Source organism: Callionymus lyra, chromosome 2, assembly GCF_982586985.1.
Source record: "Callionymus lyra chromosome 2, fCalLyr1.hap1.1, whole genome shotgun sequence".
NCBI lineage: Eukaryota > Metazoa > Chordata > Actinopteri > Syngnathiformes > Callionymidae > Callionymus > Callionymus lyra.
The window spans coordinates 32,041,697-32,068,107 of NC_141819.1; the positions used below are offsets into that span (position 1 = coordinate 32,041,697).

At 41.9% G+C, this 26,411-nt stretch overlaps 1 protein-coding gene across 3 annotated transcripts in view; it reads left to right on the forward strand.

Moving 5' to 3' along the window:
• Window positions 1–26,411, forward strand: part of patj (PATJ crumbs cell polarity complex component) — an 80,197-nt gene that overhangs the window by 26,218 nt on the left and 27,568 nt on the right. For all 3 annotated transcript variants that reach the window (XM_087784668.1, XM_087784671.1, XM_087784670.1), the window contains exons 19-29: window positions 1,151–1,360; window positions 1,500–1,559; window positions 15,005–15,298; window positions 15,454–15,529; window positions 15,656–15,728; window positions 15,861–15,920; window positions 16,006–16,077; window positions 16,141–16,318; window positions 16,392–16,502; window positions 16,664–16,723; window positions 16,973–17,072. In XM_087784668.1, the coding sequence (XP_087640794.1) occupies window positions 1,151–1,360; window positions 1,500–1,559; window positions 15,005–15,298; window positions 15,454–15,529; window positions 15,656–15,728; window positions 15,861–15,920; window positions 16,006–16,077; window positions 16,141–16,318; window positions 16,392–16,502; window positions 16,664–16,723; window positions 16,973–17,072 (1,294 nt within the window). The remainder of the gene's footprint in view (window positions 1–1,150; window positions 1,361–1,499; window positions 1,560–15,004; window positions 15,299–15,453; window positions 15,530–15,655; window positions 15,729–15,860; window positions 15,921–16,005; window positions 16,078–16,140; window positions 16,319–16,391; window positions 16,503–16,663; window positions 16,724–16,972; window positions 17,073–26,411) is intronic.

Here is a 26,411-nt window from a genome sequence, read left to right on the forward strand (position 1 = left end):
TTGCTCTTTTGTTTCTCTCCTTTTCCTTTTCATCTGCAAGCAGGTTCTCTTCAACTCACTGCTGTTAGCTAGAGTGAAACAACACATGGTAAGATGAGCTAAACGGCATGCGTGATATACTAAAATTACTTCTTAATCTTGTGACCAAAAACATGTACATGTTTGACCTGAACATCTGAAGCTATCTATTTCTTAATGATGGCCTTGATCTCTCCCCATCATTCACATGCTCTTGAAAGTTCATATTGGAAATAACATTATCTACTGTGTACCGTACAGTATACAAAATATGGTAGCCATGGTAACAAATGTATACTTAAATCCAATAAATTCTGCAAATGCTAAACGTTTTTAAAACAACACAGTTTTAGTCTTTCCTTTTTTTAAATTATAGATAAGAACACAGCTCAGCACTGTAAACTTATACCAGTGCTGCAAAAAAAAAATCTAACTGTAAAAAAAACAACGTTTTTTTAATAAAAGGAAAATATACCAAAAAACAAATCCAGTATTGATTTAGCATTTGTGTCCATCTGTTCAACACAACTGGCTGCCATATCTTTTATCTTTGTATATTTGTATTTATATGGATTACTGGAGTTTTCTCCAGTGATAAAAGTCTAATCAGATCTCCAACTCAATAATGGAGGATTTAACTTTCCTTCTGATGTGGAATGTAATTGTGATTTTTACAGACAAGAAATACATTTAATGAAAAAAAAAAAAAAACACTTCATGCTATGCTATGTGTTAAGTGTGAATGTTGTCATTTGTGCTTCAATTAAATGAACATTTGATGTTTGTACTTGATGAGAGTAGAGGATGATTTCCCAGTATGTTTTTAAGACTAACCTTTGACAGTGGGTACAATTCAGCCATTAAAAGCTGCCATTCAGAGTCAGAAATAAATATAGTAGTGAATAATATAATTTATTTTTAAATAGTAAAATGTGCTTCTGTCTATTTAAAGTATATTGGAGTGAATGGAGGTCCAATAATGTGAAGTGTATAATAAGGTGTTGAATGTGATAAGAGTATAATGTAATGTACAATATAGTTCTTGTTTTTATTTTTTTTGTGTGACCTACATGACGTCCTGGAGACATCTTCATAATACACACTTATTAAACTTGTCTCTTTCTTTCGCCAGGACCCGGTGGACCCGGCCCGCTGCGTGATGGTGATCCGCTCGCTCCTCCCAGACAGTGCAGCAGAACATCACGGAGGCCTTCTGCCCGGAGACCAGCTGGTGTCCGTCAACCAGACTCAGCTGGACATGTTGACTCTGTCTGAGGCCGTGGACGTTCTCAAGTCCGCTCCTCATGGAACTGTCCGACTGGGGATCCGCAAGCCCTTGGTGGTGAGTTTAAGACGTCTACATTTGGCTTCACAAATCGTTAAAACAGCACTTGAACTTAACCATGAGAAGGGTTGAGAACCATGGTCTCAGAGCTGACCATTCACACTGCAAGCTGACGTGTTTTTTGTTCTCCGTTCAGGGAGGAGAATTGGAGAAACGACGAGAGGAAGACGGCAACACACAACTTCCTGCACACAAGGTACAACACAAGGTTTATTTTAGTCAAAGTGCGGTTGTATATCCGTGTGCACAAGTGGTCTGTACACAACACTCTAATGTTGTTGTATCAGGTTTGTACAGTTTTCGAAAGTGAGGAATTGTGTATCTTTTTAACGTCTCCAGTTATTCAACGTTACTGTGGTGATGAATAATTGGTAGTTTTTAGCTTTTTTCACCCATTAACCTTCCTAAGTATATAAAATACTTTTGAGACGTAATTTAACTAACTAGCCTCAACACTTGGCATTCTTGTGCTGCAACACTTTTCTCTCTCTTTTTTTCCTATCGCTTCATCTCTGCAGCTGTGTGCCTCTAGTGCACGATCCACAACAATCGTATTGGCAAAATCCGCTTCACCAAATCATTTTATTGTGGCCCGTCGGCTGAACATCGAAATAGATTAATGTTTATGTTGATACGGTGACCTTTGGTATTATGGATGTCAGCAATAAGACGTTCAAGTCATTAACTTGAACTAAGGATCAAGAACATGAAGATAATTAAGATGAATTGAGCATCAAAGAATGAACATACAAAATCAAAATTCCTGTTTGGTAAATATACATTTTGTTGGTCCAATGTGTGTGTGAGATGCTGCATATTTGTAAAGATCTTGTTTTTATTTGGAAACTCTTTACAATGTCTTCAACCTTACTCTTCTTCAGAAGTTAAAAGTAGTCTCTGCGTTTATCTTGATTCTGATCAGTGTTTGGCAGTTGTTAAGTCTTTCTAGACCTGATAAAACTTTGAGGTAACTTGAAATGTTCACAACAATACAAGCAGAACGAAGAAACCTTTCACGACGGGAAGACTGGGATTCTATCTTAAGGAGAAGCAAAGTCATCCAGGAGAGACTCAAAAATAGCTAACGTGGCTTGGGTATTTTGTAGGGGTCTGGCGATAAGATGTGTAAAAAGATACAGTGGCTACGATCTGATACATTGTGATACTGTAGGAACTAGATATATTTCTAGTACTTGACTCTAGCGTTGCAGTATTTACCAGCCCCATGACTCTTGATGAAGTTATAATGGCTTTCAACTATTTTGAAACCAAAACATGTCCAAACATTAGCTTTATAAGCTTCTAGGGTCGACTGTATCCTCTTGTCCTCAGCCATCATCAGTATCTCACTGTTCCTTTAGCTGTGGAGAAAGTGAAAACTGACTGTTTAAGTTTAATTGCAACACAAGCATGAACAAATGCAGTGAATATATAAATGTAAATGTAAAGTTTTCTAGTTTTTCATTCGAATTGAAATATAAACCATTAAGGAACTCTGATTTGAATTTTTTTTAAATCAAATGTGAAAATGAATAAAAAAGATAAATAAATTGTTAAATTGCTGTTGAATTTGGCCCTAAATGGGCCTAAAACTGAACCTGGTGGTACACCACAGGTGAACATCGTGTTCCAACCGTGCTGACTGCACAGGACCTTTCAAAGTAAAGCCAATTTGGTGTTTTTGTCTTTCATGTCGACCTTCGTACTCCAATGACGAATCAAAATTCAACACAGGTGAGCGTGGAGTCAGCAAAACAAAGAGTCCTCCGAGCGTGGAACTGTTGCCGGCCTCACAGAGCCCATGTTTGATGAGGAGTCTATGATCAGAGTCAGACACAGGAGAGTTGAGCAGAGATGAAGGAGGGGATGATGGGTGGAGGGGCGTTCCAATTGTGCCGGTGCACGAGGGTTGACGTTCACGACCAAAAGTTACTCCAACTACACAACAGCGACTCACACTCGTGCAGAAAGTCTCATTCGCAAACAAAGAAAGTTAACATCACGCAGCTTTGTCTTCGCAAACTCCGTCCTGCATCACTTTTAACCTTCCTCCCAGCCCCCTCCTCACCCCTCTCTCTCTCCTCTCCCACACCCGGCCTCCAGTCTTCCTCCTCTCTTTCATCTTCTCCTCTCGTTCACCTTCCCTCTCCCCTTAATCTCTCTCCTCACCGTCTCTGCAAAGCTGCTGACTCAGCCGGACGACTCGATGGTACAAAGTGCTCCATCAGCTCAACCAGCAGCGTCTCTCTCTCTCTTAAGTGAGTGGTGGGGGGGAGGAGGGGGTTTTCTGAGGACACTCCTGTCCACCAGAACATTCAGTACCATCTTCAGTGCAGTAACACCACAGTATCAGGACATAAAGAGATTCAGTCGGAAAACATTATGACCACCTGTTTTACATGGTGTGCCCAAAAAAAGACAGCGTTTGTGAAAGTGGAAGCAACAGGAGGAAAGTTTTTTACTTTATAGTTTTATGGATAAAGTTTATGTGGAAAGAGTCGTGTTGAGGGTCTCCTGGTTTATCATGGACTCAAACTCAATACGTTTATTGACATTACAGTTATTTAGTTTATAGTATCAATGGTTGAATTTAACATGTCGACATTATTTTTTTTTTTCCTTGTGGCAATTTTTTTTTTAGAAATAATTCAATTGAGGAATTTCTATATTTTAAGGTTGGATTTGTTTTTATTGAATCATTTAATTTAATATTTTTTAATATTTCGTTTTTTTAAATAATTTAATTAAGAAAACCTTTCAAAATGAAGGATTTTTACACAAATAGTTTGATATTCTAATTCCAATAATAAAATAATCCATTTTCCAAATCCAATAATTTGTCATTTTTAGCCTTTTAAATTCAATATAAAATGTTGGTGTAATGGAGCAGAGAGTTACTTCCTTTAGTCCTTTTTAAAAGTAAAAAACATTAACAAATAGTTCATAAGAAGTAGTACTAAGGAGTATTAAACAAAACACATTTAAACAAACAGAACTAAAGTTTGAATTTATAGATAAATAATTTCAGTTTATTAGAGTTTATGTCTCAGTTTAGGTCTGTCTTCCCTCTCGCTTCATCTCTTCTCGTCCCTCTGACAAGTATCTCTCACGGCTCCCTGAAGACCGTTTGAAACGACGACCAATCGTTGTCACTTCCGCGCAGGCAGCGCTGTCCGTCACGCCGGCCCCCTGACCAGAGAGGGACCCCCGTTACACTTCCACGGCTCGTCAATCTTTAGAGGTCACATGTAGAGGAGCCGCAGTTAGCCGGCGCCGCCGCGCCATCATTCGTGGGAAAAGTGCCGCGCGAAGCCGACTGTCGCCGCAGCGGCAGGATAACGACTCACTTTATTATTATTTCAACGCGGCTAATACACTCCAGTGGTGTGAGTGAGGCTCACGTGGCTTCAAGTACTGCACAGTCTGAGGTGACGGTTGGGGTTGAAGGTTCTCCTGAAGTCACTTTGAGCAAGGCACTTCTGAACCTGGTTCGTGACGCTTCTGTGAGAGTCAAGAGTCTATGCGAGTCTGAGTGAAGCTTTTCTGCAAGATCATTTAGTTGAGCATTATGGGATGCGAGTTGACCAAATTAAGAAACTAAAAAATAGTTGTTTCTTATTAACTGAATGTGTTCATCAAATTTCACACACCTGATAATAGTGGTGTCCAGCAGAGCTCCCTCTACAGAGGATGTGAACTCGATACATAACACAGTCTAGTGCAGGGGTCTCCTTAACCCCCTCGACGTGGCTTTTTAAATAAAATAAAATATAAAATAAATATGTCAACCAATAATACCCATTAAATGTATAATGATTTTACTTTTTGAATGAGAACTTGAATAGTTTATTGTTATTATTGATAGTTTATTAGTATAGTTAGTACTAATATGAATATTGTTTGTATTTATTAGTTTAATTAGTTTATATTATTTTTTAGGCATTTTTTACCTAAATGTTTAATTTTATAGTTTAGAAGAACTTTCCCAATTGACATAATTTGTTGTAGACTCAAACAGACTTACCCCATATTAGTTAAGGTTAGGTAGAACTTTATTGATCCCTGAGGTCTCCTTTGGGTAATTGTGTTTTTCCAATTAGACACAGCAATACAGCAATTATTTATAAAAATAAAACAAGAACAAAGAGAAATAAAAAGAACGAACAAGATGATAAAATCTAAGTATCATCTTGTTTTTTCTCTTTATTTCTTTATTTTATATTATAGCATAATACGATTTAAATTTTTTGATTAAAAAAGATACCTTAAAGTTTTTAAGACAAAAAAACAACACTTTTTCTGTTTTTGTATTGTTTCTGATATATTATGTCGACTGGGACGTTATTTTACTCATTAATCAGTGCAAGTCCTTGTGAGCTCCTGACACTGTTGATGAGGTTAATTTAATTTTTAATGTATTTTTATTTGTTTGTCGTCCATCATGTGATCATTTGGTCTTGAACTAAAATAATGTGTGTGACATGCTTAACAAGTCACAGGCCCAAGTGAACAGTCTGTGTCTTTGAACGGCTGTCATTGATTAGTAACAAAGTTTTTTGGTTCTCTTTAAATATATTCTGAATTTTATTTTGAGTTGATGGTATTTATTTAACGCTCTTTTCAAGAGCTTTAAATGGCTTGAAACTTCCAGGTCGCCCTCTGCTGGCAGAGTGAAGCCCTCTTGGTCATAAATGTTGTGAGTCCGCGGTGCGGTCCAGGCAGAGGTCAGAGCCGTCGTGGGACCCGGAACTACCGTGAAGACTTTTTAATCTGTTTGTGAAAAACTCCTTGCGTTGAGCGACAGCCAAAACACTTGCGCGAGCGTCGTCTGACGCAGGGCTGCTCCCTCTCCCCGGCGTCGGGCCGAAACCGCGGGATCAGATTCAGAAGCATCAATCAGCCTGACAGGATCTTTGTACGGTGCACTTTTTGAGTCTGACCCCCCACCTGCCGCCGCAGCGTTCCCGGCGTGTCCTCATCGTCTAATGGCGGAGATATTAAATGACAGCGTCTTTAAATCTTATGAATATGAGGGCCAGGCAGTCGCAGCCAATACACATCAGTCTGCGGAACATCCTGTTAGCGTTATGAGCTTCGCCGCCGCCGCCGCGGCCGCCGTCTGCTCCTCGCCTCCATTATATGGCCGTGATGGGCCGGCTTCCCAGGCCCAAATTAAAAGAAGAGGAAGAGAGTCCTTGACGATGAGGCTTTGTCGATGGAAATTAGCCTAAGTGTTGTCATTAATATTTCCCGGCGCGGGCTAATGTCTGCATCGTAATGTTAAGAACAGGATATCCCCCCAGTATCTGCTGAGGGAAGCTCTTTAGGGAGTTGGAGCGAACCTTTATGTGTTCCCAGATGAAGGCTAATGTTCAAAGTGAGTCAAGTCGGAGATTTAGTGTGAGCTGCAGTTTTTTGAGAATCTTCACTTTGCAGATGACGGATTTACAGAAGAGACTTTTTCTTTCACATGCTGCGACAGGACGGGCGGTCCTTCGTAGCGTCTGTGCGCAGGAGAGAAGACATGAACGTGTCGGCCATCACTGTGACGAATGAAGGAAGTCATTGCTACACTTGTTCAAGCATCTTGTTCACATGTAGTTGTCGTCGCAGACGTGCAGAAGACGACTTACATGAACTTAAACAATGTCTCTTCTCTCACTTCCTTGTCACCTCGCGACAGTTTTCATGTCGTTCTAATTACTGCCTCATTTATGTCACCAGTGTAGGTTCCTCACACGTCAGGACACTCGATTTCAAGTCGCTTCACTTAATCACTCTTCATGCGTTCACTCCTTTATGTCTCCATACCAAGTCCCTCATGTCTCCTCTTACTTACTTATGTCTCCTCACTCTTCTACTCATGACTCCTCACTCTTCTACTCATGTCTCCTCACTCTTCTACTCATGTCTCCTCTTACTTACTTATGTCTCCTCACTCTTCTACTCATGACTCCTCACTCTTCTACTCATGTCTCCTCACTCTTCTACTCATGTCTCCTCTTACTTACTTATGTCTCCTCACTCTTCTACTCATGTCTCCTCACTCTTCTACTCATGTCTCCTCACTTTTCTACTCATGTCTCCTCACTCTTCTGCTCATGTCTCCTCACTTTTCTACTCATGTCTCCTCACTCTTCTACTCATGTCTCCTCAGTCTTCCTCTTATGTCTCCTCACTCTTCCTCTAATGTCTCCTCACTCTTCTACTCATGTCTCCTCACTTTTCTACTCATGTCTCCTCACTCTTCTACTCATGTCTCCTCACTCTTCCTCTTATGTCTCCTCACTCTTCTACTCATGTCTCCTCACTCTTCTACTCATGTCTCCTCACTCTTCTACTCATGTCTCCTCACTCTTCTACTCATGTCTCCTCACTCTTCTACTCATGTCTCCTCACTCTTCTACTCATGTCTCCTCACTCTTCTGCTCATGTCTCCTCACTCTCCCTCTTATGTCTCCTCACTCTTCCTCTAATGTCTCCTCACTCTTCTACTCATGTCTCCTCACTCTTCCTCTTATGTCTCCTCACTCTTCTACTCATGTCTCCTCACTCTTCTACTCATGTCTCCTCACTCTTCTACTCATGTCTCCTCACTCTTCCTCTTATGTCTCCTCACTCTTCTACTCATGTCTCCTCACTCTTCTACTCATGTCTCCTCACTCTTCTACTCATGTCTCCTCACTCTTCTACTCATGTCTCCTCACTCTTCTACTCATGTATCCTCACTCTTCTACTCATGTCTCCTCACTCTTCCTCTTATGTCTCCTCACTCTTCTACTCATGTCTCCTCACTCTTCTACTCATGTCTCCTCACTCTTCTACTCATGTCTCCTCACTCTTCTACTCATGTCTCCTCACTCTTCTACTCATGTCTCCTCACTCTTCTACTCATGTCTCCTCACTCTTCTACTCATGTATCCTCAATCTTCTACTCATGTCTCCTCACTCTTCTACTCATGTCTCCTCACTCTTCTACTCATGTCTCCTCACTCTTCTACTCATGTCTCCTCACTGTTCCTCTTATGTCTCCTCACTCTTCTACTCATGTCTCCTCACTCTTCTACTCATGTCTCCTCACTCTTCTACTCATGTCTCCTCACTCTTCTACTCATGTATCCTCACTCTTCTACTCATGTCTCCTCACTCTTCCTCTTATGTCTCCTCACTCTTCTACTCATGTCTCCTCACTCTTCTACTCATGTCTCCTCACTCTTCTACTCATGTCTCCTCACTCTTCTACTCATGTCTCCTCACTCTTCTACTCATGTATCCTCACTCTTCTACTCATGTCTCCTCACTCTTCTACTCATGTCTCCTCACTCTTCTACTCATGTCTCCACACTCTTCTACTCATGTCTCCTCACTCTTCTACTCATGTCTCCTCACTCTTCTACTCATGTCTCCTCACTATCCCTCTTATGTCTCCTCACTCTTCCTCTAATGTCTCCTCACTTTTCTACTCATGTCTCCTCACTCTTCTACTCATGTCTCCTCACTCTTCCTCTTATGTCTCCTCACTCTTCTACTCATGTCTCCTCACTCTTTCTCTTATGTCTCCTCACTCTTCTACTCATGTCTCCTCACTCTTCTACTCATGTCTCCTCACTCTTCCTCTTATATCTCCTCACTCTTCTACTCATGTCTCCTCACTCTTCTACTCATGTCTCCTCACTCTTCTACTCATGTCTCCTCACTCTTCCTCTTATATCTCCTCACTCTTCTACTCATGTCTCCTCATTCTTCCTCTCATGTCTCCTCACTCTTCCTCTAATGTCTCCTCACTTTTCTACTCATGTCTCCTCACTCTTCTACTCATGTCTCCTCACTCTTCTACTCATGTCTCCTCACTCTTCTACTCATGTCTCCTCACTCTTCTACTCATGTCTCCTCACTCTTCTGCTCATGTCTCCTCACTCTTCTGCTCATGTCTCCTCACTCTCCCTCTTATGTCTCCTCACTCTTCCTCTAATGTCTCCTCACTCTTCTACTCATGTCTCCTCACTTTTCTACTCATGTCTCCTCACTCTTCTACTCATGTCTCCTCACTCTTCTACTCATGTCTCCTCACTCTTCTACTCATGTCTCCTCACTCTTCTACTCATGTCTCCTCACTCTTCTACTCATGTCTCCTCACTCTTCTACTCATGTCTCCTCACTCTTCTACTCATGTATCCTCACTCTTCTACTCATGTCTCCTCACTCTTCTACTCATGTCTCCACACTCTTCTACTCATGTCTCCTCACTCTTCTACTCATGTCTCCACACTCTTCTACTCATGTCTCCTCACTCTTCTACTCATGTCTCCTCACTCTTCTACTCATGTCTCCTCACTCTTCTACTCATGTCTCCTCACTCTTCTACTCATGTATCCTCACTCTTCTACTCATGTCTCCTCACTCTTCTACTCATGTCTCCTCACTCTTCTACTCATGTCTCCACACTCTTCTACTCATGTCTCCTCACTCTTCTACTCATGTCTCCTCACTCTTCTACTCATGTCTCCTCACTCTTCTACTCATGTCTCCTCACTCTTCTACTCATGTCTCCACACTCTTCTACTCATGTCTCCACACTCTTCTACTCATGTCTCCTCACTCTTCTACTCATGTCTCCACACTCTTCTACTCATGTCTCCACACTCTTCTACTCATGTCTCCTCACTCTTCCTCTTATGTCTCCTCACTCTTCCTCTTATGTCTCCTCACTCTTCCTCTTATGTCTCCTCACTCTTCTACTCATGTCTCCTCACTCTTCTACTCATGTCTCCTCACTCTTCTACTCATGTCTCCTCACTCTTCTACTCATGTCTCCTCACTCTTCTACTCATGTCTCCTCACTCTTCTACTCATGTCTCCTCACTCTTCCTCTTATGTCTCCTCACTCTTCTACTCATGTCTCCTCACTCTTTTTCTTATGTCTCCTCACTCTTCTACTCATGTCTCCACACTCTTCTACTCATGTCTCCTCACTCTTCCTCTTATGTCTCCTCACTCTTCCTCTTATGTCTCCTCACTCTTCCTCTTATGTCTCCTCACTCTTCTACTCATGTCTCCTCACTCTTCTACTCATGTCTCCTCACTCTTCTACTCATGTCTCCTCACTCTTCCTCTTATGTCTCCTCACTCTTCTACTCATGTCTCCTCACTCTTTCTCTTATGTCTCCTCACTCTTCTACTCATGTCTCCTCACTCTTCTACTCATGTCTCCTCACTCTTCTACTCATGTCTCCTCACTCTCCCTCTTATGTCTCCTCACTCTTCCTCTAATGTCTCCTCACTCTTCTACTCATGTCTCCTCACTCTTCCTCTTATGTCTCCTCACTCTTCTACTCATGTCTCCTCACTCTTCTACTCATGTCTCCTCACTCTTCTACTCATGACTCCTCACTCTTCTACTCATGTCTCCTCACTCTTCTACTCATGTCTCCTCTTACTTACTTATGTCTCCTCACTCTTCTACTCATGACTCCTCACTCTTCTACTCATGACTCCTCACTCTTCTACTCATGACTCCTCACTCTTCTACTCATGACTCCTCACTCTTCTACTCATGTCTCCTCACTCTTCTACTCATGTCTCCTCACTCTTCTACTCATGTCTCCTCACTCTTCTACTCATGTCTCCTCACTTTTCTACTCATGTCTCCTCACTCTTCTGCTCATGTCTCCTCACTTTTCTACTCATGTCTCCTCACTCTTCTACTCATGTCTCCTCAGTCTTCCTCTTATGTCTCCTCACTCTTCCTCTAATGTCTCCTCACTCTTCTACTCATGTCTCCTCACTTTTCTACTCATGTCTCCTCACTCTTCTACTCATGTCTCCTCACTCTTCCTCTTATGTCTCCTCACTCTTCTACTCATGTCTCCTCACTCTTCTACTCATGTCTCCTCACTCTTCTACTCATGTCTCCTCACTCTTCTACTCATGTCTCCTCACTCTTCTACTCATGTCTCCTCACTCTTCTGCTCATGTCTCCTCACTCTCCCTCTTATGTCTCCTCACTCTTCCTCTAATGTCTCCTCACTCTTCTACTCATGTCTCCTCACTCTTCCTCTTATGTCTCCTCACTCTTCTACTCATGTCTCCTCACTCTTCTACTCATGTCTCCTCACTCTTCTACTCATGTCTCCTCACTCTTCCTCTTATGTCTCCTCACTCTTCTACTCATGTCTCCTCACTCTTCTACTCATGTCTCCTCACTCTTCTACTCATGTCTCCTCACTCTTCTACTCATGTATCCTCACTCTTCTACTCATGTCTCCTCACTCTTCCTCTTATGTCTCCTCACTCTTCTACTCATGTCTCCTCACTCTTCTACTCATGTCTCCCCACTCTTCTACTCATGTCTCCTCACTCTTCTACTCATGTCTCCTCACTCTTCTACTCATGTATCCTCAATCTTCTACTCATGTCTCCTCACTCTTCTACTCATGTCTCCTCACTCTTCTACTCATGTCTCCTCACTCTTCTACTCATGTCTCCTCACTCTTCCTCTTATGTCTCCTCACTCTTCTACTCATGTCTCCTCACTCTTCTACTCATGTCTCCTCACTCTTCTACTCATGTCTCCTCACTCTTCTACTCATGTATCCTCACTCTTCTACTCATGTCTCCTCACTCTTCCTCTTATGTCTCCTCACTCTTCTACTCATGTCTCCTCACTCTTCTACTCATGTCTCCTCACTCTTCTACTCATGTCTCCTCACTCTTCTACTCATGTCTCCTCACTCTTCTACTCATGTATCCTCACTCTTCTACTCATGTCTCCTCACTCTTCTACTCATGTCTCCTCACTCTTCTACTCATGTCTCCACACTCTTCTACTCATGTCTCCTCACTCTTCTACTCATGTCTCCTCACTCTTCTACTCATGTCTCCTCACTATCCCTCTTATGTCTCCTCACTCTTCCTCTAATGTCTCCTCACTTTTCTACTCATGTCTCCTCACTCTTCTACTCATGTCTCCTCACTCTTCCTCTTATGTCTCCTCACTCTTCTACTCATGTCTCCTCACTCTTTCTCTTATGTCTCCTCACTCTTCTACTCATGTCTCCTCACTCTTCTACTCATGTCTCCTCACTCTTCCTCTTATATCTCCTCACTCTTCTACTCATGTCTCCTCACTCTTCTACTCATGTCTCCTCACTCTTCTACTCATGTCTCCTCACTCTTCCTCTTATATCTCCTCACTCTTCTACTCATGTCTCCTCATTCTTCCTCTCATGTCTCCTCACTCTTCCTCTAATGTCTCCTCACTTTTCTACTCATGTCTCCTCACTCTTCTACTCATGTCTCCTCACTCTTCTACTCATGTCTCCTCACTCTTCTACTCATGTCTCCTCACTCTTCTACTCATGTCTCCTCACTCTTCTGCTCATGTCTCCTCACTCTTCTGCTCATGTCTCCTCACTCTCCCTCTTATGTCTCCTCACTCTTCCTCTAATGTCTCCTCACTCTTCTACTCATGTCTCCTCACTTTTCTACTCATGTCTCCTCACTCTTCTACTCATGTCTCCTCACTCTTCTACTCATGTCTCCTCACTCTTCTACTCATGTCTCCTCACTCTTCTACTCATGTCTCCTCACTCTTCTACTCATGTCTCCTCACTCTTCTACTCATGTCTCCTCACTCTTCTACTCATGTATCCTCACTCTTCTACTCATGTCTCCTCACTCTTCTACTCATGTCTCCACACTCTTCTACTCATGTCTCCTCACTCTTCTACTCATGTCTCCTCACTCTTCTACTCATGTCTCCTCACTCTTCTACTCATGTCTCCACACTCTTCTACTCATGTCTCCTCACTCTTCTACTCATGTCTCCTCACTCTTCTACTCATGTCTCCTCACTCTTCTACTCATGTCTCCTCACTCTTCTACTCATGTATCCTCACTCTTCTACTCATGTCTCCTCACTCTTCTACTCATGTCTCCTCACTCTTCTACTCATGTCTCCACACTCTTCTACTCATGTCTCCTCACTCTTCTACTCATGTCTCCACACTCTTCTACTCATGTCTCCTCACTCTTCTACTCATGTCTCCACACTCTTCTACTCATGTCTCCACACTCTTCTACTCATGTCTCCTCACTCTTCCTCTTATGTCTCCTCACTCTTCCTCTTATGTCTCCTCACTCTTCCTCTTATGTCTCCTCACTCTTCTACTCATGTCTCCTCACTCTTCTACTCATGTCTCCTCACTCTTCTACTCATGTCTCCTCACTCTTCCTCTTATGTCTCCTCACTCTTCCTCTTATGTCTCCTCACTCTTCTACTCATGTCTCCTCACTCTTCTACTCATGTCTCCTCACTCTTCTACTCATGTCTCCTCACTCTTCCTCTTATGTCTCCTCACTCTTCTACTCATGTCTCCTCACTCTTTCTCTTATGTCTCCTCACTCTTCTACTCATGTCTCCTCACTCTTCTACTCATGTCTCCTCACTCTTCCTCTTATGTCTCCTCACTCTTCCTCTTATGTCTCCTCACTCTTCTACTCATGTCTCCTCACTCTTCTACTCATGTCTCCACACAATTCTACTTATGTCTCCTCACTCTTCTACTCATGTCTCCACACTCTTCTACTCATGTCTCCTCACTCTTCTACTCATGTCTCCACACTCTTCTACTCATGTCTCCACACTCTTCTACTCATGTCTCCTCACTCTTCCTCTTATGTCTCCTCACTCTTCCTCTTATGTCTCCTCACTCTTCCTCTTATGTCTCCTCACTCTTCTACTCATGTCTCCTCACTCTTCTACTCATGTCTCCTCACTCTTCTACTCATGTCTCCTCACTCTTCTACTCATGTCTCCTCACTCTTCTACTCATGTCTCCTCACTCTTCTACTCATGTCTCCTCACTCTTCCTCTTATGTCTCCTCACTCTTCTACTCATGTCTCCTCACTCTTTCTCTTATGTCTCCTCACTCTTCTACTCATGTCTCCACACTCTTCTACTCATGTCTCCTCACTCTTCCTCTTATGTCTCCTCACTCTTCCTCTTATGTCTCCTCACTCTTCTACTCATGTCTCCTCACTCTTCTACTCATGTCTCCTCACTCTTCTACTCATGTCTCCTCACTCTTCCTCTTATGTCTCCTCACTCTTCCTCTTATGTCTCCTCACTCTTCTACTCATGTCTCCTCACTCTTCTACTCATGTCTCCTCACTCTTCTACTCATGTCTCCTCACTCTTCCTCTTATGTCTCCTCACTCTTCTACTCATGTCTCCTCACTCTTTCTCTTATGTCTCCTCACTCTTCTACTCATGTCTCCTCACTCTTCTACTCATGTCTCCTCACTCTTCTACTCATGTCTCCTCACTCTTCCTCTTATGTCTCCTCACTCTTCTACTCATGTCTCCTCACTCTTTCTCTTATGTCTCCTCACTCTTCTACTCATGTCTCCTCACTCTTCTACTCATGTCTCCTCACTCTTCCTCTTATATCTCCTCACTCTTCTACTCATGTCTCCTCACTCTTCTACTCATGTCTCCTCACTCTTCTACTCATGTCTCCTCACTCTTCCTCTTATATCTCCTCACTCTTCTACTCATGTCTCCTCATTCTTCCTCTCATGTCTTCTCACTCTTCCTCTTATATCTCCTACATAACCTCTGTTTAAAAACACTCTTGTAGGATTTTAAGGAACACTCTCTGCTGCCAGACCATCTCTCAGAAGTTCAGGAGGATGAAGACGAGGAGTTGATCTTGGACGGAGGCCTCCCTCGCTACACCACCTCTTCTTCTGCCACCACTAGCGTTCCCCCAGAGGAGGAGGGCAAAGAGATGGCCGTGGATGAAGAGGAGGAAACTCTGAGGGAGCAGAACGCCAAACCACCGGAGGACAGAACCAGCTCTCTGCCCAGGAGAGCTCCTCCTACGTGGGAAGAGTGGAAGCTCACCTCGTCCCTGCGCAGAGATGCAGGGGAGGTGAGTTGTTTCTGATGGATACCAGGAGGGCTTTAGTTCTTTGGCTCCCCCTGCTGTTGCTTTGGTCAACTTTTGAAACTCGCATGATTTTGATAAACATTATTTGAAACAAGAAGAAAAAGAGATGCAGAAAATCATCGTTGGTTCTCTTTCAGACGTACAAGAGGGAGCAGGACGAGGCGCTCAGCTGGGAACATGAGAGCAACACTTCTGGAAGAAATTCTCTCCTGGGTGAGCCTTCACATCGACTCTTGATCCACTCGTCTGTGTGCTCACTCCTTCAATTTAACGTTCAAAATATGTTGTCTAAAATGTTCATAGAAGTCTTGTCGACTCACTGAGTCATGTCTCTCTCAGTCTCTGCAGGTTTTCTCGAGACCCGTGACAGTGAAGCAGACTCTGAACTCACTCTGACGGACACAGACTCTGAGTTAGTATCTCATCTACTTGTCCTATGCTGCCCTCTGCTGGCTTCTGTCGCAGAGGCAGCACAACATTCACAAAGGAGTGTTTGCAGGCGAGTTAAAATGATGCTGACTGTTTTTTGCTTCTCATTTTGCAGGTCAATCCAAATGACGGCGAGGAGGAAGAGGCGGAGCCAAGGTGTTAGACAAAGCTATGGGTGTGTTGTCGTTGTGTCATTTATTCATTTATAAGAAGGGAAGATATGCACCAGAGATGTCATTTTTGATGTGGTGTGTGAGCAGAGACTTGCCGGAGCGTGAGCAGGGCGAAGGAGAGGAGACTCCTGCTTTCAGTCACTGGGGACCCCCCCGCAGGTGAACCATCCTCTCCAGCAGAGCAAGTCAGTCTGCATGTGTTGACTTATTGTGTGTCTGCAGGGTGGAAGTGTGGCCCGAAGAAGGCCAGTCTCTGGGTCTGAGCATCGTCGGGGGTCGTCACGTCATCAAGCGGCTGAAGAACGGAGAGGAGCTGAAGGGAATCTTCATCAAGCAGGTTCTAGACGACAGTCCTGCGGACAAGACTCGCTGCCTGAAGACCGGAGACAAGATCCTGGAGGTGAGACCAGACCTGACTTGTCATTATATCAGCAGTGTGTGTTTATGAATCTTGTGTCTTTACGTGTGTTCAGGTCTCAGGTGTTGACCTCCGGGGGGCCAGTCATGAGGAGGCTGTCAACACCATCAAGTCAGCTCCGAGTCCAGTCGTCTTCGTCGTGCAGAGTCTTTGTGCCACACCACGAGTACTGACACTTCCTCTCTTACCCGAGTCACTCATTTTAAAATACTCTGTCATGCATCACACCTCTTTCATTCACATCCTCTTCTCTTGACATCATATTCTTTCAACTCACTCACTCAGAGTAACACGTGTGTCATACTTCTCAACACTTGTGTGTTACAGCCCTTGTCCCTCATCTCTCCACCCTATAGCCAACACAAATCCAACAGGACTGAATCTCCGGTGAGAACTTTATTTTGTCACTCAGCAGGGTGTGATGTGTCCTCACATGAAGAAGTTCTCCAGCTTGTGTAAGCTTTTACTGACTAAGGCTGTAGATCTAGTGCATCGTGATGGTGAATAGTCATTTTCATCACAAACGCCAGAGGGCGTCAGTGACAATAGTTGAGGCTTAACACAAACTTGTGATTTTATCTTCTGTCTTCTTGTAACCTGTGCTGGTGAACACATCGCTATTCTAACATGTTTCAGAATCTCACTGCTGCTTCTTCCCGGCTAAGACCTCCGCCGCCCTACAGACCTCCGAGCCAATCAGATGGAGAGCTGACTCCAGACCTGCAGCAGGCCAAAGGTGAGTCTTAAACAAACATGATAGAGTAGAAAAGCAATTTGGCAAAAAACAAAAGCAACATTATGAAAATATCCTTTTTAAAACTATTTTAGTGACTCAGAAGAAGCTATTTTATTATAAAGATTTCTATTTTATATCTAGAAATTATCTAAAATATAAAGCTTTTAATGTCTTGAGCCAAAATCCTAAACTGACTGCCCGACATGGGAACCTGTCTCGCCTCTACCCTCTTGTTTTGAATTTTAAAAAGTTAAATAAAATGTATAAAGTTGAAAAACAAATGGGAAAAAGCTGGTACATACGATTTATGCAGATTTAAATATATATATATATATTATTAAAAGAAAGACACACCAGTTACCCAGTTTAAATTAATTTAAATGTACTTACTTTTTAGTTGTATTGATACTTGCGACTCATTCATAATGCAGTTTGTGAATTAAATAATAGATAAACTTAATCTGCTCTTGTTTCTCGTTCGCGTTTTCTTGTGTTTTCATCCGTGTCTTCTGCCTCTGCCACAAGTCCCTCTGTAGTCTGGCAATACTCCAGGTATCCGGCAAGTTTTAAAGAGTCTGTAATGATACAGTGTATCCACCAGAGGCTGCTGTTGTACAGCATTGGTCACAAATGAAGTTATAATTATTCGTTCTGAAAACTAATTAGAAGTTTTAAACTACTGTTTATTATTATAACTGAAATGGTAAACCATATGTAATTTTGAGCCACATCATTTCCTTAGTCAAACCTGGTAATACATTTTGAGGCCTTGTTGAGTGGACCACTGCAAGTCCTTCAGCCTAAGGATGGAAGTCCATGTGACTCATGGAACACTCCTGGAGTAAACCCTGCAGCTCATCCGGCCTAACACGTGTGTTTCTGTCGTTACAGGTCTTGTTTGAAGGCTGTTGTGTCTCAGGACACAGGATTTAAGTTTCTGTGGCTCTTTTCTCTCATCCTTCTCTTCTGTCCTGTTCATGGTTCTGCTGTCCAGTTTGCCGGGTTCTTAGTCCTTCTTTGCTGGTCTGAAGGTGGATGTGGTGTTCGGGTGTGGAGCTGCTTTGATGTCGGTTCATGTTGACGTGCTCTGGTGTTTGATTCGGCTCCTGTTTGATCTCAGCTGGACTCAGTTCTGAAACATGATACTTGATTTGGACCGAACCGCAACATGATCACTTTACTCCTTCACGGTACTTTCAATCACATCCTGATCAGACTTTTCATTACTTTTTTATATTGAACTGGAAACTTCTTAGTTACCAGTAATATTGTGATCTGCTAGCTTGTACGTCCAGAGTGTTAACTACAGACTCCTGAGAGTTGACTTTTTACCAGTGCTAGACAAATATCTAATGTACATAAGAGCTGTAAAGGAGGATAAATGACATCATTATAAATGGTTAAGTAAATATACGTACATAAATACATAAACAATGAATACATAAATAAATAAACATGTGAATATATATTAAAAATATTGAAATAAATAAATGAAAATAAATAAATAAATTAGAAATGGCAACGCTCTTTGAAAAAAATGAAATGAGAAGTTATTTATTTATTTAAACATTTTTATTCACATGTTAATTTATGTATTTGTTTATAATGATGTCATTTATGGTCCTTCATGAAGAGCTGCTGCGAGACACCGAAGTCTCAATCAGACTAGTTACGGTCCTTGAGACTCCAGGTTAAGGTTATACTTCTATATATATTTTCTATATCTATATATAATTGTTTAACAATAAGGACAGAAAAATTTGAGACTGAATCAAATGTGACTTCTTTTTTTTTCTTTTTTTTTTTAATGAAACCCGAATCATGAAATCTTTGTTCTGGGCTGGTGCTGTTTGATCTCAGGAGGGTTTTGTTTCACCAGAATCTCATTTTCCAGACTTGTTTTTCCGGGCTGCCGCCTGTGTGACTCTGATGCTGATTTGATATCGGAGGGAGCGAGCGAGAGGCTGCCGCTGTTGGTCCAGAGTCACAGGCGGTGTCGCTTGTGTGTCGCTTCTCATTGTGGATGATTCGTTTCGGGTGATTGGTGATGGTTCTGTTCCGCTCGCTCTGCTGTCTCGTTTCTATTCCGGCCCCGGCGGATGCTATGAATGATTCGACTGGATTGGAAAAAGCTCTTTTCAGGTCGTGTGGCTGTGAGCGCGAACAAAGATCCTGGACCTTCTGACTCCATGTCGAGGTTGAATCGATACTAAAGTGACGAGTTCATACGTACAGATATGAAGTCTTTTGTTTCTACTTCAGATTAAAGTCAAACCCACTGTTTCACTTTGAGTTCATTCTTGTTGACCTGAACAGGTCGTTGTTTCTCCAGGCTAGAGCCTCAAGTCCACTGGATTCTTTATGGTTGTGTAATCTCCGCATGTGTCAAACTCAAGTCATTTTATGTTGCCATATTATGGCCTTTTTTTTTTTACAGGGGATATGTTCTGAGAACCCTGTGCATTAAACAAAATCTGTGAAAGAGTGACCGTTTAAATTGTCAACTATTATACATGTTGAGGCAACATACAGGCATGATAATCCCTCTCTGAATGTTTGTGAAAGGTTACAGAAGAGAACTAACATTCTCCTAATTCTCACACTGGTTAAATATTTAAAAAACGTCATTTAGGAACGCATTGTTAATAACTTTGACATGTTGACAAACAAGGTTTTATATTAACAACATTTATTCAACATCTTTTATTTTAATTTGCAAACTTAACATTACATATGAGGTGTCAGCTCCCATAATGCTTTGCTTAAACCCATGAGCTAAATTAAAAGAGTTGGTTCACAAATGCATGGCTGACACCCCCCTTGAAAATGATGACAAAACTGTTGTTTACAATTTACTGCTAACTTGTTTTTAGTGCACTTAAGTTAAGCATTGAAGAACACTGTTATTGGTAAAGAAAATAATTGCACAAAAAGAAGATCAAGTCTACTAGTAATTACTAGTGCTCTAAGAGAGTTTATGTGATACGGTTTTAAGTATTATGAGTAAAACATTCTTTTCATCTCTGGTTATTATAAGTAGGAAAATTAGGTTATTTTCAGTCGACCGCTCCAGCTCATGGTGCGTTAAAGCCACTTGTGCAAAGCCTTGTGTATCCATAATTCAACACATCAAGTTGACTCAGGACTGCTCTGTGTAATCACAGATGTACAAACGGTCTGCCCACCAGAACTGTCCGGGTCGATATGAATCAAAAGTACACTTGTTGTTGTTGACGGAGGAGTTCGTTTTAAGGTCTTGTATGATTTGAAGGAGCTGTGAGAGGTTCTTTCATGATCCTTTTTTTGTAGTGAACTTCTTCGACCTCAAGCTCAAATGGTCAGACACTCGCACGGAAAAGATAATGATTCTTAAGCTTCTTGCATTCATTTCTGTGAGGATGACTCGCTAACGGCCTTGTTCAGTACGATCATGTCACCCATGATTTAAACGTAGCCATTAGAACCATCTTGCTATTTTTCCTTGAGGAATGTTCATGTGTCTGATCAATAATTTAGTCAGCGAGCCACTATTAGAGCTTACATTTCTGACAAAGATGTTCCTCTATATCAAAACGCTAGTCAAACAAAATTCTCACTCTGTGGTCTTGTTTGCAGATTAATATCCTTTTCATTCATCAGCAGGTTTCCTGAATCAGCTGAAACTGTTTCCAGCTACACATTCTTTCGTCAATACTTCACACTAGTCGATGACAGAGAGAAAAAAAACTTGGCAAAATAAAATGTCCATTGGTTTAAACAAGGGGTTTCTAAACTTTTTTCCCAGAAGGAACAGATTTGATGAAGTGAAACCGAGCTGGGGCAAAATATAACTTGTGACACCAAGAGTTATTTCATTCAGAGCTTCAAAATAAAAGCACATTTATCTTCATTAATCTCTAGGGAAAATTCAGAACATCTTAACCGACGGAAAAATAGTTTTAAGGGCAAGAGACGGGTCCATGAGGGGGGCAGAAAACCCCCATGAAAATTCAAACATCCATTCAATAAATTGGAACCTTATTTAATTAATTTGATTTTCCTAATGACAGCTCCTTTAAGCAACTGTAAGACCCATAATCTGTCTTAAATTACTCTATTTTTTTCCTTTTCTTCAGACTCCTTCTAAAGCAAACCTATGTATCTGATATACCCAGGCACTGCCAAGTATTTACTTAAAAAGTTTAAGATCTCTGGGTGATTTGTACAGTTTATAACAGTAGCTGGGGGCCGCATGGATTCTGCTATGGGTCCGCAAATGGCCCCCAGGCCGCACTTCGTACATGTCTGATGGAACATTTCCTTCTTTACTTTTGTTTAATATTTTCATTTCTTTTGTTTGTTTTGTTTTTGTCACGTCACGTTCATCAATTTTCCTTCTACTCCTGCTTTCTTTCTCTTCTTTCTTTTTTAATGATTTCCACTTATCTTTGTTAGATATCTTTTGTTTTTCTTCAATCATCTTTTTATCCTTATTTGCCCTGTTTGTTTGTCTTTTTCTCTTCTGTCCTTTCCTTCCTCTATGAGTCTCTGTCTCTACACTCCCACAATTTGAGGTCTGGCGCCGCAGGAAACGACAACGTCACACAAAAGCGCTCACGCATCAATTCTGTTACATGAAAAGCTAATTTCAACTCGATGACTCCATTAATTCTCTCCTCAATGGTTTTTGAGAAAAGTATTTGGAGAAAGATCTGATGTTCATATCTGGTGCTCAGCCAAGTCTGTGTCTCCTGGATCAGTTCTATAAATACAAATCTTTCATCTCATTTATTTTAAAGGTGTGATCAACGGATCTCTCGGGGACTGTTTGTGGATGTGAAGAAGAAATCTCACCAGATTCACCTGCTCGGGTTCTCTTGGCGCTCGGGGGGGAAATATGTGGCAGAATACCCAGATGGAGATTAGAATCCCACCTCTCTGCCTCTAATCCCTCAAGTGGGGATAAGGCATCTGAGAAAAGGGAAGATTCTTGGAAGTCTGTGATAACACGAAGTGAGTAGAAGCTGAAGCTCGACTCATTCCTAATAAGCCGTAACACAAACGCACACCACTCTCTTTCCTCTTTGGTCATCTTAGGTTTACGTTATATCTTTATCATCTGAGGCTGCATTTCTGGCTTGAGAGTTTAAATGTTTGGGTTGGTTTCTACTGTTTTTGTTAAGTAGGACACATTCTGTGTTCAAGTCTCCAGACGCTGCTTCCATCCCAGCTCCTCGGATGAGAAATGTTCCAAATGTAACTTTTATTATGATGAATAAATTAACACACGGAGGACTAGATGCTTTAATTTGACGTGTTGTGTGTGTGTGTGTGTGTGTGTGTGTGTGTGTGTGTGTGTGTGTGTGTGTGTGTGTGTGTGTGCTCTATTGGTGCAACAGCAGAGCTGTAATTGAATGTTCTGTTCCCTTGATCTGAGATCTAAAGGTGAACTGACACATTTTCTATTTTAGTCCTTGTTTTTGTCTGCAGGACGTCACGGATGCGCCAGCAAATATTTTATCTCTGTCACCGCCTGTGGGCTGTGTTTGGGGTGTTGTGTTGAGAGGAAGTAGAAAAGGGCGTCTGTGACCCTCCAGTGTCTTTCAAAGTCGATCGTAGTGACTGAAGTGTGGGTGAGTTATTAACCCTTTGTTTGGTTGATTTATATGAATCAGTTCAGTTCATCAATAGTTTTATTTTAGTGAGGCCAGGTCTGTGTCACCACTAGAGATGAGAGTCCGAGAAGCTACACGAGTTATCAATCCAAGCGACTCGATGTAAAAGTTTGTACTCGTGGAGGGATTACTTTGTACTTTTTATTTGAGTCGACCAAGGTGTTTGGCATCATCAGCCCCATTGACGGCAGTCATATCACTTGCAAAAGCTCAGCTTCTCTATGGTAGTCACTTCCCACCGTCTCTCAAGTCAAGCTCCGATTCAAGGGCCGAAAAAAATGTGTATTTAATCTGTTTTTTACTGGAAGTATAAGTCCCACATTGTCTTTTGTAACATGGTCATCAGTTGTACTTTCACAAGAAGTTTCAAGAAGACATCCATGATCTGTAATTCTTATCTTGTATAAAAAACATCCTCATAAGTCACAATATCAACATAAACATTAATCGACTTCGATTTTAGACAAATATCCTGCAGATGAAATGACTTGGGGGGGGCAGATTTGGCCCCAGGGCCATGAGTTTTTTATACATGTGCTCTTCATTGACGAGACCAGAACAGTTTCAAAAGGTCGATTCTATTCCGACTTCCAGGAGAGTCAGCAAGTGTCGATACTGCATGGTTGAGGAAGACGTCAGGTGTGTGTTTTCCTGCACAAGTGAGATGGGACAGAGTCCAGAAGTCCTGGGGGGGTCATTGTGTGTGAGGGATCGTAATAGAGGCTGTCGCCGGCTCTCGGGGCCACGATGTGTCGCTCTACATTAATTTGTGAGACCCGTGAAGGTTCCACGAGGTGTTGGTCTGCATAGTGATGTGCTGTGTGTGTGTGTGTGTGTGTGTGTGTGTGTGTGTGTGTGTGTGTGTGTGTGTGTGTGTGTGTGTGTGTGTGTGTGTGTGTGTGTGTGTGTGTGTGTGTGTGTGTGTGTGTGTGTGTGTGTGTGTGTGTGTGTGTGTGTGTGTGTGTGTGTGTGTGTGTGTGTGTGTGTGTGTGTGTGTGTGTGTGTGTTCGATCAATATGATTTCGTAGCAGCTCTACACCGACCTGATCTCTGATTGCAACATACACTTTCTTTACTTTCCTCCAACATTGTTACGTGGAGGAATGAGACAGTCATTCAAAGTCGACCCCCATAGTCTAAAAACACATTTCAGTCCATAAAAGACAACTTGTAATTAGATGAAAGTTGTTAGTCTTGATGCTCTGCCATCATATAAGCGTTATCAACAGTGACTAGAATTCAAACTATGGTTTAAATCAAAGATCACACGTAATTGACTGCTCCTATAGCTTCTTCTCTAAGCCTGGTTCAAATCCCGGCAGGAGTGTGAGGTGAATAAACACAACTGCTGACTTAACTTCAAGGGTTAGGTTTGGATTGAACCAGAATTTTGATGATGTATCTTTATTATTAATTGGGGGACAGTGGAAACTGAAGTCATACAAAAAAGACCCTGGTTCCTAGAAGCATCTGTGTCCAGACAAATGTTTTACTTTTCTTGCTCCCTTTGGATCAGGGGTGTCTAAACTTTTTTTTTAAAGAGGGCAATGTTTATTGTTGAGCAAACGGGCTGTGGGGGAAATGTGAGAATCATACCAATAATTACTTTGTTGAGAACTTAAAGGAACCTTCCAGTTTAACACAAAATAGAAAAAAATTTTAGGAAGATTTATTTTTCCAATTTAAAAGAAAAAAAAAAAGTTATCTGGTTGAAGAATTCCAAAGGGCCGCAAATGGCCATCCTTTAGATATATCTGCTTTAAAATTGTAAACCTTTTCTTGTTCCACTGTATATTGTTTTTTTCCCTTGTTCCTCAACACAATATTGTCTCCATGTCTACAGTATGCGTTTATCCTCACATCGAGTATGTCAGAGCAAGTAAATTCACATTCCAGCGCTTTAATTAAATAGCAACATCATGGATGATACACTGTGGATGAGCCGCTTCATTCATTTAAATGTTGAAACATCTAAACCAGGGGTGGGCAAACTCGGTCCTCAAGGGCCGCAGGGTGTGCTGGTTTTTGTTCCAACCGATCGAGCATGCACATTTTAACCAATGAGGTTTCAGCTGAAACAAGCAACACCTGACTGACAATCAACTGATGACACTCCTTAGACTCCTGATTGGTCAAAATGTGTCCTCTTGAACGGTTGGAACAAAAACCTCCACACCCTGCGGCCCTTGAGGACCGAGTTTGCCCACCCCTGATCTAAACCATAAAATCAATCACAGCCCAGATCTCATGGTAACATTTGCAAAGTGGAGATTTTTTTTTTTTTTACACATGATGAAAAGAGCTCAAATTCTGCCTCTTATTAGCCATCATGACTTAACACTAACTTTGGACCCTCCGACAAATTGACCTTCTATCGTAGATGCAACTTGAAAGTGAAAAGTCTGGATACGCTAGCGGAAATGGTCGCACTAATAGGGATGCACACGTCAGAAGCAGATAAGTTGCATATCGAGTTGATAGAGTGCCGTGATGGACATGAGAAAATTTTGGACATTGTGTGTTTTGACGTCATGTTGATGCATTTCAAGTTCTGCTTCTTACTCGGGGGCCTTACACTTCAATGGATGATTTTTGAGCGTTAACGAGCAGATCCCACAACCTTTTAAATTTCTTTATTATGTGTGTGTACTGGCGAGATGTATCACGATACAAGGGAAACAATACAATATATTGTGATACTGTAGGAACAAGAACTTATTTGTGATATTGCCAAATAAAGTTTACAGACCACATGAATAAATGAAAAACATAATATTAAAAACCATAATATAATATTTTAAACCAAATTATGTTAAGACATCCGCTTTAAAAGTTGATGAAGTTGACTGTATCCTCTCATCCTCAGTCTTACCGAGGATCTCACAGTATATAATTGTTCCTTTTTCTGTTAAGTTAAAATAATGGAACTGTCAAATATGGATTCTGTCCCGTGTAAAAAAACATTGCGATACTTAAGTGTATTGATATTTTCGATATTTTATGTGTTGGAGGAAACTTAACTCTAGTTCAAACTGATTGATGGAGGTATTTTAAGTATCCAATGTTTAATGGTCCGCCATTTGTCACCCTTTCAAACAGCCTCACAAGTGCTTCGCTCAGGTATCGTACTGTGTCCTTGTCCAGTGAAGGTCAACCAGCGGTAGCCGTAGCCAGCGATGCTAACTGTACGGTCATAAATTGACATGGAATTTTGGATCAGCTTCCATTTAGAAGGTCGTGGTGTTGTTTGACCTGTTGCACGACTCGCAGCAGTACGTCACTATCGGACCAGCACGTGTCTCCTCGGGATACTTGAGGACACGATCAGGCAAAGTTTCATCTGTCATGAGGTTTGATGTTTCCAGAGGCAGATGCATAAAGGAGGTCAGAAAATAGCTTTGGATGGTGTGATGATGAAGATGAAAGAGGGGCGAAGCGTGAGGGAAAAGTGGGGTAGAGGGGGGGGGGGGGGGGGGGTGTTCAGCAGCAGCATGAGGAGGAGGGAGGGGAGGAAAAGAGAGGGAGTGTAATCGAGGTTGGAGTGTAGAACAGAGCCGTCGCTGCCAGTGTCTCAGTATCACACACAACCCTGAGAGGACTCACACACACTTGGATCTATCGGGAGTGTGTGAAGACAGAAGTATGGACGATGCTGCCACCGGGTGAGTTGTGCGTTCTCTCTGTT